The sequence below is a fragment of the Acipenser ruthenus genome, chromosome 24, assembly GCF_902713425.1.
Source record: "Acipenser ruthenus chromosome 24, fAciRut3.2 maternal haplotype, whole genome shotgun sequence".
Lineage (NCBI taxonomy): Eukaryota > Metazoa > Chordata > Actinopteri > Acipenseriformes > Acipenseridae > Acipenser > Acipenser ruthenus.
Window position 1 is genome coordinate 9,561,942 of NC_081212.1, and position 16,502 is coordinate 9,578,443.

A 16,502-nucleotide genomic window follows, 5' to 3' on the forward strand; every position below is an offset into this window, starting at 1 on the left:
CCTTGGAGACCCATCAGGAATGCCACCATTTTGAAGTCTCCTATGACCTTGATGCCATCTCAGAAAAATGCAGATATGTATCCACTTAGGCAGCTGGAACTAAACTGAACTGGTGGGCTTAAGGCCCCTGTATTTATACTACTATTTATATTACTGGAAAGTTCTAGAAGTTACTCCAAATTTACTCAGCACTGAATCTATCTGGAATGTTCTGGAAAATAGGTAAATTTTAAAATATCACTGTCCTGGTCACAAAAGCAAAGTTTGTGGAGAATAATATCCCTTTTCTATACTTTTGAGGCATAAGCAATTAGGAAATAACACTTACTACCCAGGAACCAAAAAAAAAAAATGTGTTACACGGTGTTATTGAACGCATAATCCTTTTGTTTAGCACATTAACAGTTACGCAGTTGGCTAAGACTAATATATATGGGTGTGTGAAAGGACATCAGTAGCCTAAGAAGCGTAAGAAAAGCAGTAATGGGAATTTGTGAGTGCTGTCGGTTTTTGTACACATGATACTTCTACCATTTCTAGAACAACTAATTCTAAACAATAATAGTAATAACTATTATTATTTTCTTCTTCTTGGCAGCATGAACCGTTTTAACTGCAAGCCTTTTGCATTCTAGACAGATGGGGGGTAACCTTCTCTTCATCTCTGCCTAGCGTGTAAAGCCTCATGTAAACCCCTGTGTATTATTTGAACGATATCCTTTATCGCGCAGCATCTCTTTTCAGCGCGTTTGGTGATTTTTAAATAAACCATCCCATTATTTTATTATTAATGAGGTTGTTTGCATTTGGACGACTAAATTCTCTCTCTAAAATAAACTCTCATGTAAACGTGGAAGCAGAACTGTCATGACCATAAAAGCGCGAGAGATCTGTTGTCACGCTTATCCGTTTTTGCTTGTAAACTGCCCCTTAGTTACGGTTTGTATGTGTTTTCTTAACCCTTTGCGATAGTGACTTAGTTACAGTTTGTATGTGTTTTCTTAACCCTTTGCGATAGTGACTTAGTTACTGTTTGTATGTGTTTTCTTAACCCTTTGCGATAGTGACTTAGTTACAGTTTGTATGTGTTTTCTTAACCCTTTGCGATAGTGACTTAGTTACTGTTTGTATGTGTTTTCTTAACCCTTTGCGATAGTGACTTAGTTACGGTTTGTATGTGTTTTCTTAACCCTTTGCGATAGTGACTTAGTTACAGTTTGTATGTGTTTTCTTAACCCTTTGCGATAGTGACTTAGTTACGGTTTGTATGTGTTTTCTTAACCCTTTGCGATAGTGACTTAGTTACAGTTTGTATGTGTTTTCTTAACCCTTTGCGATAGTGACTTAGTTACAGTTTGTATGTGTTTTCTTAACCCTTTGCGATAGTGACTTAGTTACTGTTTGTATGTGTTTTCTTAACCCTTTGTGATAGTGACTTAGTTACAGTTTGTATGTGTTTTCTTAACCCTTTGCGATAGTGACTTAGTTACAGTTTGTATGTGTTTTCTTAACCCTTTGTGATAGTGACTTAGTTACAGTTTGTATGTGTTTTCTTAACCCTTTGCGATAGTGACTTAGTTACAGTTTGTATGTGTTTTCTTAACCCTTTGTGACAGTGACTTAGTTACAGTTTGTATGTGTTTTCTTAACCCTTTGCGATAGTGACTTAGTTACAGTTTGTATGTGTTTTCTTAACCCTTTGCGATAGTGACTTAGTTACGGTTTGTATGTGTTTTCTTAACCCTTTGCGATAGTGACTTAGTTACGGTTTGTATGCCTTTTTGTGTTGCTATGCCCTGGGACCCGTATAAAAGTTTCCATTGTAAAAGCACATCAGCATATAATACAGCACTGTAAACCGCAGGTAAGCATTGTAAAGCCCAGAGAGGTATGGAAGGCATATTAAAAACAAGGCACACCTTGGTAAACGATGGCAAATGCATCGTATGACCATGAGAAACGTATGGGGTCAAACTGCAAAATTACCATGCAAATGTATCATGGTAAACTCATATGAGGGGAGATTAGCCATGGTTTCTTTTTCTCCCGTGGTTTTGAGAAGTTGCGTTGTTTTCTTGAAACAGAAATACATCGTGATGCTGTACTGTTTCTGTTGCACGGGCTGTTTCGCTGGGGGTGAGACACTTCCAAAAAGATCTAATCAGAAGTACAGTCTAGGATCCAGCAGTGGATCCTTTGCATCAGGCATACATCAATGAATTGCCTGTGGAAAGCCTTTGACACAAGCTTAATCAAACATTACTTGTCAATTCTATATAACAAGAACCAGATGTATAGTGGTGTCGGACAAACACCCCCCTCCACCCCCTTGGATATAACATAACCTAAACCTGAAGAAAAAAAACGCAATACAATTGAATACAATGTAAGACATTGCAGGTATAATCAGGCTGCTTGCTTGTCTGCTTGTAATAAGTCATATTATAATTCTCATCATATTTTGACAGCTGGCTCCATGTTTTTTGGTGCTTTGATACTTGGTTATTAGTAATAGCATTGGGTGTTTCCAGTTTAACAATAACAGTTGTCTACAGCTTAGGAAGAAAGTTTCACTGAAACATTTTGTAGGTTAATAGCACAGCTAGGAAAATGACTTCAGTGACACTGGCAATTGGTACCTATTTGATAACATTACCTGTCAAGCTCATCCCTAACATTGGGAAAAGTGAGTCTGAACTGAGATTCGTAATCAGCTATCAGCCCTCAATCGTTTGAAATCTGCTGTCATTCTCATCGTGACCGAACGTGACATGCAATGAGGAAAGGTAGCATTTATAAAGTACAGCTTTAACCTTTTTGGCAAATTATCGATTACCGATTATCAGGGAATTCTTCTACTCTTCACAGAGTGTGAGGGTATGGAATGGGTTACCTAGCTGTTGATGCAGAATCATTGGGCTCCTTTAAGATCCATGTTAACAAAGTTACTGGGAAATGGACGAGCACTGCTTAGCTGTCCTCTTGTTTTAAACTGTGTTCCTATGTTCCGTGTTGGAAGGGTTAATGCACCCTGTGCTGGGAGCCTGCTTTTGGAACAGAGGTTCAAGTGGTAATAATACATTCTGTTTCGCTCTGCGGGACAGCTCTTAATATTTGTAGAAAGCTTCTTTTTTCAATGTATTTATTTTGTTGGTTTTCTGAAGCGCACCAGTTTATTATCCTTCCTGACAACCTCATATGCTGCTGTCTCTTTGACTCTGTGTTCAGACCAGTCTGTGTGTGACCTGCTGCAGGAACACCTTTAATTCAATCATTGAGTTCCACACTGAAAGAGAGACTCTTGTGTGATTTGTTAAACAAGATTTAATGGAAAGTGTAGATTGTTTCCTACCTGAATTCTGCTCCCATGGTTAACCAGCAAGTTTATTGGCACGCCCCTTACGTTTTCAATGTTTTCAAATGAAATTACGCGTTTGCTATACCGTATGTTTCTTTCCTGTTTGGGGGTGGTTGAATGGTGTTCCGTGGACACATATGGAAGACTTTTTTATGAAGAATATTTATGTAATGTGATTCTGGCTGTAAATAAATAATGAAATGGAACATGCAGGATCACACAAGAGATGAACATAATTATAATTGCTTTTAAATAACACCTTAATTATAGGGTAATTGATGGCATCATTGAGAGCACACAGACTATAAAATAAAGCTGCTTCCTGTGTTGAGAGTCCTGAGGAAGGTCCTCTTGCACACAGACTATATGTAATAATGCTGTTTCCTGTGCTGAGAGTGCTGAGGAAGGTCCTCTTGCACACAGACTATATGTAATAATGCTGTTTCCTGTGCTGAGAGTCCTGAGGAAGGTCCTCTTGCATGTTGAGTCTCTTTTAACTTTGATAGCATGTTGCGCTTGGTGTCTGAAAAAAACTATTTGTAACTAGTGCTGGGACAAATATCCAAATATTCCAACGAATATTTTTTGAAACGTATGATACAAAAATCAGATGTTCGTATTCACTACAAATGACAAAAACACCTTGCATTTGTTTACCGTCTCACCGTGTGATATGTGTGATTAATATACACTACCGGTCAAAAGTTTTAGAACACCCCCATTTTTCCAGTTTTTATTGAAATTTAAGCAGTTCAATTCCAGTGAATAACCTGAAATGGTACAAAGGTAAGTGGTAAACTGCCAGAGGTTAAAAAAAAAGTTTAGGTTACCAAAAACTGAAAAATAATGTACATTTCAGAGTTATACAAAAAGGCCTTTTTCAGGGAACAAGTAATGGGTTAACAACTTACAGCTGTTCTGCAGCAATGGAAGTAAATTAAGCCTTGAAAGTTGATGCTAACAATTCCTACAGGTGTCCCAACTTTTGTTGATTACTTACAAACCCTCTGTCTGTATAAAAGCAGTGTTGGAACAGACTGTGTTACTACACCCTCTTAAGCATTATTTGGACAGTATTGTACTGCCGGAAGTAGTATATTGCTCTCATAATGGCGAGAAAAAGGCAATTAACAAAGGAAGACAGACAGACCATTATAACCCTTAAAAGTGTAGGTCTTTCCTTTAGAGAAATTGCAAAGAAAGCCAAGGTGTCAGTGAGTACAGTTTCCTACACCATCAAAAGGCACTTGGAAACTGGAGGAAACTCTGACAGGAAGAGGTCTGGCAGACCCAAAGCCACAACAGAATCAGAAGACAAGTTTCTGAGAGTCAACAGCTTGCGTGATAGGCGGCTCATAGGACAACAGCTTCAAGCACAGCTTAACACTGGTCGAAGTAAGCAAGTCTCAGTTTCAACTGTGAAGAGAAGACTTCGAGCTGCAGGTTGACAGGTTGAGTGGCAGTAAGAAAGCCATTGCTAAGATGGCAAAATAAGAAAAAGAGGCTTGCCTGGGCCATGAAGCACCGCCAGTGGACTACTGAAGACTGGAAGAAGGTCTTATGGACCGATGAATCAAAATTTGAAACCTTCGGTTCATCACGCAGGGTTTTTGTACGCCGTCGAGTAGGCGAAAGGATGGTTCCTCGGTGTGTGACACCAACTGTCAAACATGGAGGAGGAAGCGTGATGGTCTGGGGCTCTTTTGCTGGATCCAGAGTCGGCGACTTGCACAGAGTGAGTGGCACCCTGAACCAAAACTGCTACCACAGCATTTTGCAGCGCCATGCAATACCCTCTGGTATACACCTAGTTGGTCAGGGGTTCATCCTACAGCACGATAATGACCCAAAACATACCTCCAGGCTATGTCAGAACTACCTTAGAAGAAAAGAACAAGACGGTAGGCTTCAAATCATGGCATGGCCAGCACAGTCTCCAGACTTAAACCCCATCGAGCTGGTTTGGGATGAACTGGACAGAAGGGTGAAAGCAAAGCAACCTACAAGTGCAACACATTTGTGGGAACTTCTGCAACAGTGTTGGGAACAACTTTCCGAACAATATTTGATTTCCATTGTAGAAAGAATGCCACGAGTGTGTTCGGCTGTTATATCTGCAAAAGGTGGCTACTTTGATGAGTCAAAAATTTAGATTAAATGTTGTTAAACAAAACGATTCCATGATTTCTTTTTTTATCTCCAATTGTTTATTTGTTCTATGCTTTAATTTCAGAGTACATTGAGACATTAAACTGCGTAAATTTCAATAAAAACTGGAAAAATTGAGGTGTTCTAAAACTTTTGACCAGTAGTGTATATATATATATATATATATATATATATATATATATATATATATATATATATATATATAAACAACACAGAATCAACACAGCAGCTCTTGAGCCTCTATTTAAAAGTTTTAGACAGCAAAAAGTAAACAAACCAGATTATGTGCACGCACGCATAGTGATCTCCATGGAAAGCCATCTGGGACAAAAACACGTTGTGTTGCTTTAGAGCGAGTCAGAATCTCATGGGACAGAAAAAAGACAAGCACGTCATTCTGAAATGCTTTGCTTAAACAATACCCAACTTCCTGAAAATGTAGTGATTTTTATATAGACTGTATATATTATATATTTTTTATTGCGACTTTCTGTTATGTGGAATGTAATAAACAAGAACCAAAATGGTGAGTTTTTTTCCCCTTCACTTTACAATGGCATTTCCACGTTTGTTTTATTTTAAGTTAAATGTCAGTTTCATTTGCTTGTTCAGCTACAAAAAAGCACAAGTGAGCGTCATGTTATTACTTTATGAAAACGTGTCGAATGACACTGTTTACTGTGAAGAAACGGCAATGACAAGGAATGAAAAATAAATAAAGAAAGAAAATGCGTTTTCAACTTTATGTACTATTTATTTCAGGAATAAGCAAAACAATTAACAATTAAACAATTCATTAACTTGAATTGCTGTTCGGCATCCTTTGTTTTGTAGTTAATTCACTGTATCTGATAATGTCTAGTGCTCTATTTGTAACACTTTGCTGTTTGTGCATGTACTGCTGCTAGCTTCCGTCCACACTTCACAATGACTTTCTGTTTAACAGCAATGTTGTGTGATGCCATTGCAGACTCGGAGGGTAAAGCTCTATGACCTCACATGCAGACTCTTGCCTAGTGGTTCACACGCTCGCTCCTGGTGTGGATTCTGGTCATTCCAGCAGTTTGCCACTATTTTGTCAACCTCCAAATCTGTGATTCCTGATTGTCCCTTTCACATTCCCCGGACTGCCTGTCTCCCTCTATGGCGCCCCGGCTGTCCCCTCACAGATCTTATCTCTAGTGTGAAACAGATTGGCTAAATTGCGATAGCAATCACAAGCTGTCAGTCTGGCTAAAGGAATTTCCCATGTTTCATCAGAGCCTTTCAAACCCAGACATCGATTTCTCAGAATATTGATGTAGCTTCTATCAATAGCGGTCCTCGGGTTAGAGACCAAATACAGATTATATTCAGCAGAATACAAACTACACGGAGGACACTTTTTATAACATGTATTTGTGTATAAGACTCTACAGCACTTTATTAAAAAGACTGTGACCATGACATAGTCGTACACTACACTTACGACTATGCAAAGGCTAACACCTCTAGTTGCCTTGCACTTTTTTGGTAACAGTTACAGGCACAATTTAAACTATTCTTACAGCCAAATAACATCTAACTTGTTACATGCTTATTATTACAGGTGCACTCCACTTATAACGGACTCCAAGGGACAATGGAAATCAGTATTTTATAAAAGAAGTACATAGTAAACACAATTCAAAATGCTGTATGTAACTGCGAACATAAGTACAGTCAACCCTCTTTATACCACCAGGTAAGGGCCATGGGCAGAAACGGGCAATAAGCGAGGGGAGCGTTATAGTGAGGGTCAATTAAAAAAAAAAAAAAAAAAAAAAACACACACACACACAACCTTCTATGTTTGCTATAAATTGACTAGTGACGTTTTATCATCTTTTCCCATCTCTATGAAACATACAGTACTGTGCAAAAGTTTTAGGCAGGTGTGAAAAAATGCTGTAAAGTAAGAATGCTTTCAAAAATAGACATGTTAATAGTTTATATTGATCAATTAACTAAATGCAAAGTGAGTGAACAGAAGAAAAATCTACATCAAATCAATATTTGGTGTGACCACCCTTTGCCTTCAAAACGGCATCAATTCTTCTAGGTTCACTTGCACACAGTTTTTGAAGGAACTCGGCAGGTAGGTTGGCCCAAACATCTTGGAGAACTAACCTCAGTTCTTCTGTGGATTTAGGCAGCCTCAGTTGCTTCTCTCTCTTCATGTAATCCCAGACAGACTTGATGATGTTGAGATCAGGACTCTGTGGGGGCCATACCATCACTTCCAGGACTCCTTGTTCTTCTTTACGCTGAAGATAGTTCTTAATGACTTTCGCTGTATGTTTGGGGTCGTTGTCATGCTACAGAATAAATTTGGGGCCAATCAGATGCCTCCCTGATGGTATTGCATGATGGATAAGTATCTGCCTGTACTTCTCAGCATTGAGGAGACCATTAATTCTGACCAAATCCCGCAAGTCTTCCATGAAGGCCACTTCTGACCAGACTTCTCCGGACAGTAGATGGGTGTACCAGGGTCCCACTGTTTTCTGCCAATTCTGAGCTGATGGCACTGCTGGACATCTTCCGATTGCGAAGGGAAGTAAGCATGATGTGTCCATCATTTGCTGCAGTAAGTTTCCTTGGCCGACCACTGCGTCCACCGTCCTCAACATTGCCCGTTTCTTTGTGCTTCTTCAAAAGAGCTTGGACAGCACATCTGGAAACCCCTGTCTGCCTTGAAATTTCTGCCTGGGAGAGACCTTGCTGATGCAGTATAAATACCTTGTTTCTCGTTGCTGTGCTCAGTCTTGCCATGGTGTATGACTTTTGACAGTAAACTGTCTTCAGCAACCTCACCTTGTTAGCTGAGTTTGGCTGTTCCTCACCCAGTTTTATTCCTCCTACACAGCTGTTTCTGTTTCAGTTAATGATTGTGTTTCAACCTAGATATTGAATTGATGATCATTAGCACCTGTTTGGTATAATTGTTTAATCATACACCTGACTATATGCCTACAAAATCCCTGACTTTGTGCAAATGTACCTAGAAGAATTGATGCTGTTTTGAAGGCAAAGGGTGGTCACACCAAATATGGATTTGATTTAGATTTTTCTTCTGTTCACTCACTTTGCATTTAGTTAATTGATAAATATAATCTATTAACATGTCTATTTTTGAAAGCATTCTTACTTTACAGCATTTTTTCACACCTGCCTAAAACTTTTGCACAGTACTGTACATGGTTACTTTTGAGGAACAGTTTATACTTAAAACTTAAGAACACGTTATACCACCCCCCTTTATAACAGCACCCTTGCATACCGCCAGCTATTCTCTCTGAACAAATGTCACCAATATAAAAACAGTGCTATTTGTACCCGTTATATCGCCACCCCACTGTCCGCCCCCCACCAACTTCCCAAGCCAAGCAAACGTAAATATAAGCATTGTAGTTTCCCTCATTGGACAGCGCCAGTGAAATAATCATGGGCAATTAAAACAACAAAGTTATGCAGTTAACCTTTGACTCGCTTTCCTAATTCCTCAACACTCCCGCTCCCAAAGCAAAACAGAAAGTACAACACTAGAGCAAAAGAAACAAATCTGCATGTATGCATCTGAAAATAAGAAAGCAAGTCAGCAAGACATTGCAAATGTTTTCTCGCCTAAATGACCAGAACAGTAAAAGAAAAAAAAAAATCATACATTTTTTTGTTTTTATGGAATTGTTGTTTGGGTGATTTGACACTAAATGAGTTTTATTTTTTATTTATTTATTTATTTTTAAGTGTAAACTGTTCCTCAAAAGTAACCATGTATGTTTCATACAGATTGGAAAAGATAACTAGTAAATCTATTGCAAACATAGAAGGTTATGTGTGTGTGTATTTTATTGACCCTCACTATAACGCCAACCTCGCTTATTACCCATTTTTGCCCATGGCCCTTACCTGGCGGTATAAAGAGGGATGACTGTATATGTTAGACATTTAAACTGTACAATATGATATAAAAAATGCCGCCGTGACTTACTGTCCCCCTGTCCCGCTTGTACCTTGTTTGTGCAAAATATCTACCTGTGGAACAGAAAAACTGTACATATTAAACGATATATACATTATAAATGAATCAGTTTTAACCAGAGTAATTCCTCATTAAAACCCATGTTGTTTGGCAGAGACAGGCCTCCTCAATACTTTGTAAACTGAACTCTGTTCAAACAAGATCCGTTAAAAGTGGAGTGCACCTGTATTATTATTATTTATTTCTTAGTAGACACCCTTATCCAGTTCGACTTACAGTTGTTACAAAATATGACAGTACAAAGTATAACATTACAAAGTATCATTATAAAATATCACATTACAGATAAGAGCAGTTATCAAATATCTGGCAAAAAACTAAGTCCGGGAGCAGAATATACATAAAATCATATGAATATTTACGAATGAGAGGAGACCATTCTGCCCTTCTAAGCTCGTCTGGTTCCTAGTAGCTAATTGATATCAAAACTTTGTCAAGTTGAGTCTTAAAGGATCCCCATGATTCTGCCTCAACAACATGCCTAGGTAACCCATTCCATCCCCTCACCACTCTCTATGTGAAGAAGTGTCTCCTTCAACAACATGCCTAGGTAACCCATTCCATCCCCTCACCACTCTGTATGAAGAAGTGTCTCCTTCAACAACATGCCTAGGTAACCCATTCCATCCCCTCACCACTCTGTATGAAGAAGTGTCTCCTTCAACAACATGCCTAAGTAACCCATTCCATCCCCTCACCACTCTGTATGAAGAAGTGTCTCCTTCCCTCTGTCCTAAGTCTATCTCCACTTTATTTCCAGCTGTGTCCTCTGGTCTTGGTTTCTGTACTGTACTTGGTTCAGGTTAACTTTGTCAACTCCTTTTAAGATTTTAAAGACTTCAATCAAGCCCCCCCTTAATTCTCCTTAGTGTGGTTTCTCCAACGAATCATAACCCTCTTTGATCTGTACTCTACACTTAGCTTTATACTCAAGCAAATACCAACTGCTTGCAAGCCGTTTTTTGTTTCTAATGTTCTTTATCTTCTGTTGCTTACTTTGGTGCCCACTCTCCTAGTTTTACCTAATCCACAATATAAACCTGAATTGAATGGAGGGGTAAGGGCTGGACACTGGCCTCACGGTTCAAAGACAAACCACTGAACTTAAGAGCAAGCAAGCTCTGTAGTGGAGAGGTAAGTGCATGTCTTCTGCTGATGCCAGTATTCTGAACTCATCAGCTGTTAGGAAGAGATCCATTACAGTGCCTCCACCATTAACCTGTATATTACACAGTAAGGAGCTCTTTTTTTCTTGTTATTTGTGGATGTCCCTTACCTTTGTATGGTGCTTGCAGTCATACTGAGTGGATTGCAGCTACTCAAATACTGAGTGGATTGCAACTACTCAAAGTGTGTTTGTTAAGGTGCTTTGACAATCAGTCCAGAAGCTGCTGTTTAGTTCTTATTGCCTGCCATTGATATATATGTAACATAGGCTAGATCCTTTACAGAAGTAAGAACCAGTACCATCTCGTGATCTTCCACTTTGGACCAAGTTTCCTTTAGTTTTTTTCCTGGCACTACATGAGCTGTGCACTAGATGGAGATGGTACTTACTAATATAAGGACACTTCTGGTGATCTAGCCTGTGTTACATATGTCTATGGTAGGCAACTAGCACTGAAGAACAGCTCATGAACTCAATCAAATCACCTTCACAGAGACGTATCAGTAAGATAGAAAGCACAATATCTGAGTCATTTCAATAGGAACCTCGAAGAATTGAAAGGTCGTAGAAAGGTAAGGGGACTGTGGCATTGGAAGTTACTGTTTAGTATATATGTAACGATGCTGGACTTCAGCATGTTAGCTTAGCAGCTTCATTGTGGGAACAAATTCATTTCTTCCCAGTTCTGTAACAAAAACAGTTTTCCTTTTAGAATAAACACTGGTGTAAATTGTACACTGGAGGATAAAGCTTTGTAAATCTGTCCCTTTGCTCCAAACAGACATGTAGTGGTGTGTTCTTTTATTCAAAGTCCCAAGCATTGTTGTAATGTTAATATGCAACACAGCTCACAGCTTTATAATTCACAACATCTGTGCCAGAGCATTCTGAGAACAACAACTGGCAATCGAACCCTGATAAGATATTGACACCTTTCCTATCTGCTTACAAACCTTGCTTTCTGTTAGTCTTGCACTTCCTTGGTCATCTGGGGATTGAAATTGTCCCCACTCCTTCAATGCCTTCTTTCCTGTCATTAACCAACCAGCTGCTTCCTCTATTGACTGACATGCTTTGCAGCGAGTAACATGCAGTGACCCCGAAGATACTGAAAAGACCTAGGAATTAAACTGTAACAGACTTTCTGAGAGTAAAGCAAGGAATCTGAGATCTTTATTTATCCTAGTGTTGTACCATGTGTTTAAAATGGAAATACATGTTTGATGAAATCCACCTGTGTCATCTGGTCTTTGTTTTTGTGTATTGACTCACCCGTCAGAAACATCCATCCACAACCATGGCTGTATATTCAAAATGAGAGCCATCAGCACAATGAAGAAGGTGTATATCAACAGTATGCACAGAATAGCATAAAATAAGAAATGGCAAAATGTTCACTCAAAACTGATAAGCAATTCTATAGGTGTGACATACAGACAGATGTACAGACAGATACATTCCTATATCCTCCGAATCTGATATTTTCAATAACTTAAATTAAATCATTTTAAAACTAAGTTTAATAATAATCGGATAAGCGGCTTTCCAGATATATGGACAATTATAAAGTCATATATACTGTGGCAGGGCAGATCCCTGCCTGTAAATGTGTGTGTTTTGGTGGTGGTTGGCAGGGATGGGGTTAATCCCCAACCTGCCAAAATACATGTGAGAATGTAGCTGGTCTCAAACGAGGTAACTGGTGTTAAATGGGACCAGCCACATGAAATAAAAAGGGAGCTTGAAGCTCCATTAGGAGGACCAAGAGAAGTGTTGTGTAGAAAAGTTTTGTACTTATAGAGCGGTTTTGTTGAGAAAATGGCTTAGCCGTCCCAACCCTTTTAGTTTGCAAAAAAAAAAAAACTTTTGTCTAGCACTCCTAGAAGGAGTTAGGCGTTTTGTTTGTTTATTTGGTTTTGAGTTTAATAGAAGTGTGCAACGGCGCAAAAACTGCAGTTCCGTGTCGGGGTCAGTGATTTTAAAGGGTGCAAACGAGGCTGAGCCGAGGGCTTGGTTACAATACGTACACACGAACGAATGACCACCTCCACTATATCCCCTTTGCGGGGGATTAATAACATTTATTTTTTAAAACATGCTGCCTACAGTACTAGTATGCTGGCAGTAATACACAAGAAGATGTAACACAATTCCTACAGACACAGAGTAATCACCCAGGCAGCTGCTAATGTTTTTGGTTTTACAGCCTATTCTAAACAGCTTGGCGCTGGGAGATGTATGCATTGGAGAGGGTTGCTTGTTGGGTAGCTTGCCTGTGATTTGTGTCTGCGGCAGTGGCAGTGCTGGTACCTGCTGCTCTGTGGCAGTGTTGGGGGACAGCGCTATCAACTTTACAGATGGGAAGGCTAAATAACAGAAGCTGGCAGGGATCAGCTCTGCTAATTCCACGACTCTACTCACACACAGCAGCACTTGGGGAATCAAACTGAACATAAGCAAAAGCTTCTAACAGCTTCAATTGTATTGTCTGCCACTGAGAGTCTGGCTGTGCAGGACGGTTAGCAGTAACAGCATTTCTGGTCACTCCATTATGAAAATGAGAGCAACCAGATTAATCCCGAGGTTTAAAGAGGGAAAGGAATGGATTTACCTAGAAGACTTAAGGGGGCTTTATTAAAAACAATCTTAAAGGGAGTTGAACATGTTCTCATGATCTTATAGTTCTAAGACAGGGGGAAGGAGACACTTTTTCTTCTTTAGTATTCCTAAATTCAGCTCTATTGAGTGTTTAATAAATGAAATGTTTTTCTTTTTGGGGAAATCAAAATGATCGAATTAACTTTAGCAAGGTGCAGATTGCACAGATTTTTACAGTATAAAATGACAAATCAGTGTTACTGCAAATCTTTGAAATTTGACAAATATAATTTAAGTTGTTTGCTTGCGTCAGTAAAACATTCAGGTTATGAAATTGATGATCAGCCAGGGGCCTGAGATATGGAGATCCTGTCATGGATGTTAAATGAATATTGTCTCATTGCCTCAGATCTTCACAAAGCACAATTATTTCCCTGGCAGAGTACGCTACTTGACACCATCAGCATAATGAGTTGATGTAAGTGCCTGTGGGCTACAGGGTAACCTTTTCTCCAACAGGTAATGCTGCATAACCTTAGTTATCTTGCTTTACTGTGATAAATATGCAAATATTTATTTCAGCATTTTACAACCAAAACAATGGATTACTGGTATAATATAGGGTTATAGGACAATGAATGCCTGTGTGTAATTGGATATCGTGCAAGTAAAAGGAACCAAGGCTGAAAGCTGTACCACTTTCAGTAACCCACACACAGACGCTTGCAATCCTATAGCTTTGTTATACACTTCTTTATTGTGGATATACACGTTAAAGAAAGTCCAGCTATAGTTGTTTTCTAATCATAAAAAACCTTTGTCTGAGTCATATACAGGTAGTGGACAAAAAAATGGAAACACCAATGTAAAGTCACTTAATAGGGTGTTGGGCCACTATGGTATCCCGCTCTGTGGAGTTCTCGGTGGACCGGTTTTTGATGAAAGTGGCTGCTCGCTCACCAGGTTGAAATTTGTAGTCAATTGATCTGCAGTTGCTCGCCTGTTTTGCCTTGCACTTCGAATTAATGCACGGATATCACGATCCTGGAGTATGCGCTTCCGCCCATTGTTGCCCTTTGCTGATGCTGTCTTTCCCTTAGAGTTCCATGCCGACATCACCTTAGACACCATTTCTCGTGTTGGTCACTGAAGCTCCTGCCAAACGCGCCCCAACAATCACCCCTCTTTCAAAGTCACTGAGGTCTCCTCTTGCAGCCATGCTAGCCATAATTATAGGCAACTAGGCCTGTCCAGCATTTTTATACATGACCCTAAGCATGCTGGGATGTTATTTGCTTAATTAAATGTATTTCTTGCAACAAAAAAAGCATTCCATTGCCATGGTAAATATATGTAGAATATCATAGTGGCACTGTCAGATAGTTTGTATCAATTTGTTTATATCTGATAGTTTGCATCTGATGGCTAGCTTATATTGTACAGTGCCCGATACAATATTCAACATATATAGATCCTGTTGGATCCTGATTCTCCTTGGATGGACATTGAGCTGTTTTTTAATTTGTTATCTCTCTCTCATGATAATGATTCAGGGAATAAGTGCTAATAAGAGGAATAAACATGTTTAAGGCTTTGTTTTGTACACTTTACAATTAAACTTTAAACTGTTATTGTTGTTAATCCTTTCAGTCCTGGCAGGACTTCAAGGTCCCACCTTATCTTAGTTCCGTATGTTAACATATGCCATGGGAAATCATGTTGGAACCTCACAGGACTCCCAGGTCCCAGTCTGAGGTCCTGTAGAAATATATGGAAAAATATTTTTTGTCCTGTTCTCATGTATACTCAATAAAGGAGTTCCTTCTTCAGCTCGACAAAAATAATTCAGAACAAAAATTATTTGGGACAGCCATAGCCATTTGACAGAGTGTACAGGCCTCAGAGCATGGGTGTGTGTTTGTGTGTTTGTCCTTGGAACTGTATACTGACTGGGCAGAGAGCCACAGGCCCCCCAGGGGTGGTGATATGAGAATCTGCTGTAATCTCTTTCTGCGGCTCGGCGGCTCGCTGCTTCACTTGCTGGTTTTTTGTTTTCTCTCACGCTGTTTTCTTGTTTTTCTGTTTACTCTCTCCATCTGCTCCCCTCTCTCCCCGTGCATGGCGTTTTTGTTTGGTGGAGGACAGGTGCCCAAGCCCAGGTACAGAAAGGTAAGAGGCTGAATGACCCTCCCTGAGCCTCTAGCCCATCCTGTAAACTCCTCACTCCTCTAGAGTTGAAATAATTCCTGTGTCATTTTTGAAAGAATGTTCTAGCAAACATTTAGTATTACTTTAAAAAAATGATATCTACAACAACCGTTTAATTTCAGCCAACTTTTCACTTATATAGTGTCTTTCCTTGACCAATAACTTTACACATGTGCCTTTTATTAATTTATTTAAAAGCTAAATCAAACTAATAAGTCTTAAGATGAGATTTAGTCTCAGAATCTCTGCTGGGCTGCGACAGGGTATCCCAGTGTCGAGGAGCTAAAGCCCATTGCCTTGCAGAGGGCAGGGTAGGAGAGTAGTAGAGAAGCCATCCATTACAGTACTTTACTAAATTAATGTGGATGAGACTACATGTGTACATGTATGTGTATTGAATAAATAATCTTACATTGCACACAACCTTCTGTATAAACACTACTGCCGGCAACTATTACAATGGTTATGACAATGGTTAAGGAAAAAACGTTTAGATGGTCTGAACCTTAATATAAAGTGCCATGAAAAAATGTTTGACCTTGTGGCAAAGTGATTAACAGTGTGCAGGTGCAGGTGATCAGTAAACAGACAGACAATTATAATCCAGGTGCAATCGTGTTTAATGGTTTGTTATCCAATTGCCTGATGGCGTGTATTGCGCTGTTTAAATCCACGGTTGGTTCCCAAATAATAAACAGTCCCGTTCTTATTCACCCACACATAACACAAACACAAACACAAACACAAGTCCACAGTGAGTACTCGAGTGCTCATAGTGAATATACAGGCCTGCAGTGATGTTGTCCGGGTTGGTGCTGGCCTTTGGCGACAGGTCTGGATCGTGTTAGCCGTCTAAACAAACAATATTTTCAGACAAGACGAAACAAACAAAACACTCACTATATATTTCATAACACTGGTCCTTCCGGGTCGTTCCG

General features: G+C 39.4%; 1 protein-coding gene across 2 annotated transcripts in view; it reads left to right on the forward strand.

Moving 5' to 3' along the window:
* LOC117429146 (double C2-like domain-containing protein beta) overlaps positions 1-16,502 on the forward strand; it is a 105,679-nt gene that overhangs the window by 46,825 nt on the left and 42,352 nt on the right. Inside the window, exon 3 of one of the 2 annotated variants that reach the window (XM_058998352.1) lies at positions 15,502-15,525. The exons of the other annotated variant lie outside the window; for it this stretch is intronic. Within the exon in view, the coding sequence (XP_058854335.1) occupies positions 15,502-15,525 (24 nt within the window). The remainder of the gene's footprint in view (positions 1-15,501; positions 15,526-16,502) is intronic. 2 annotated transcript variants of the gene reach the window in all.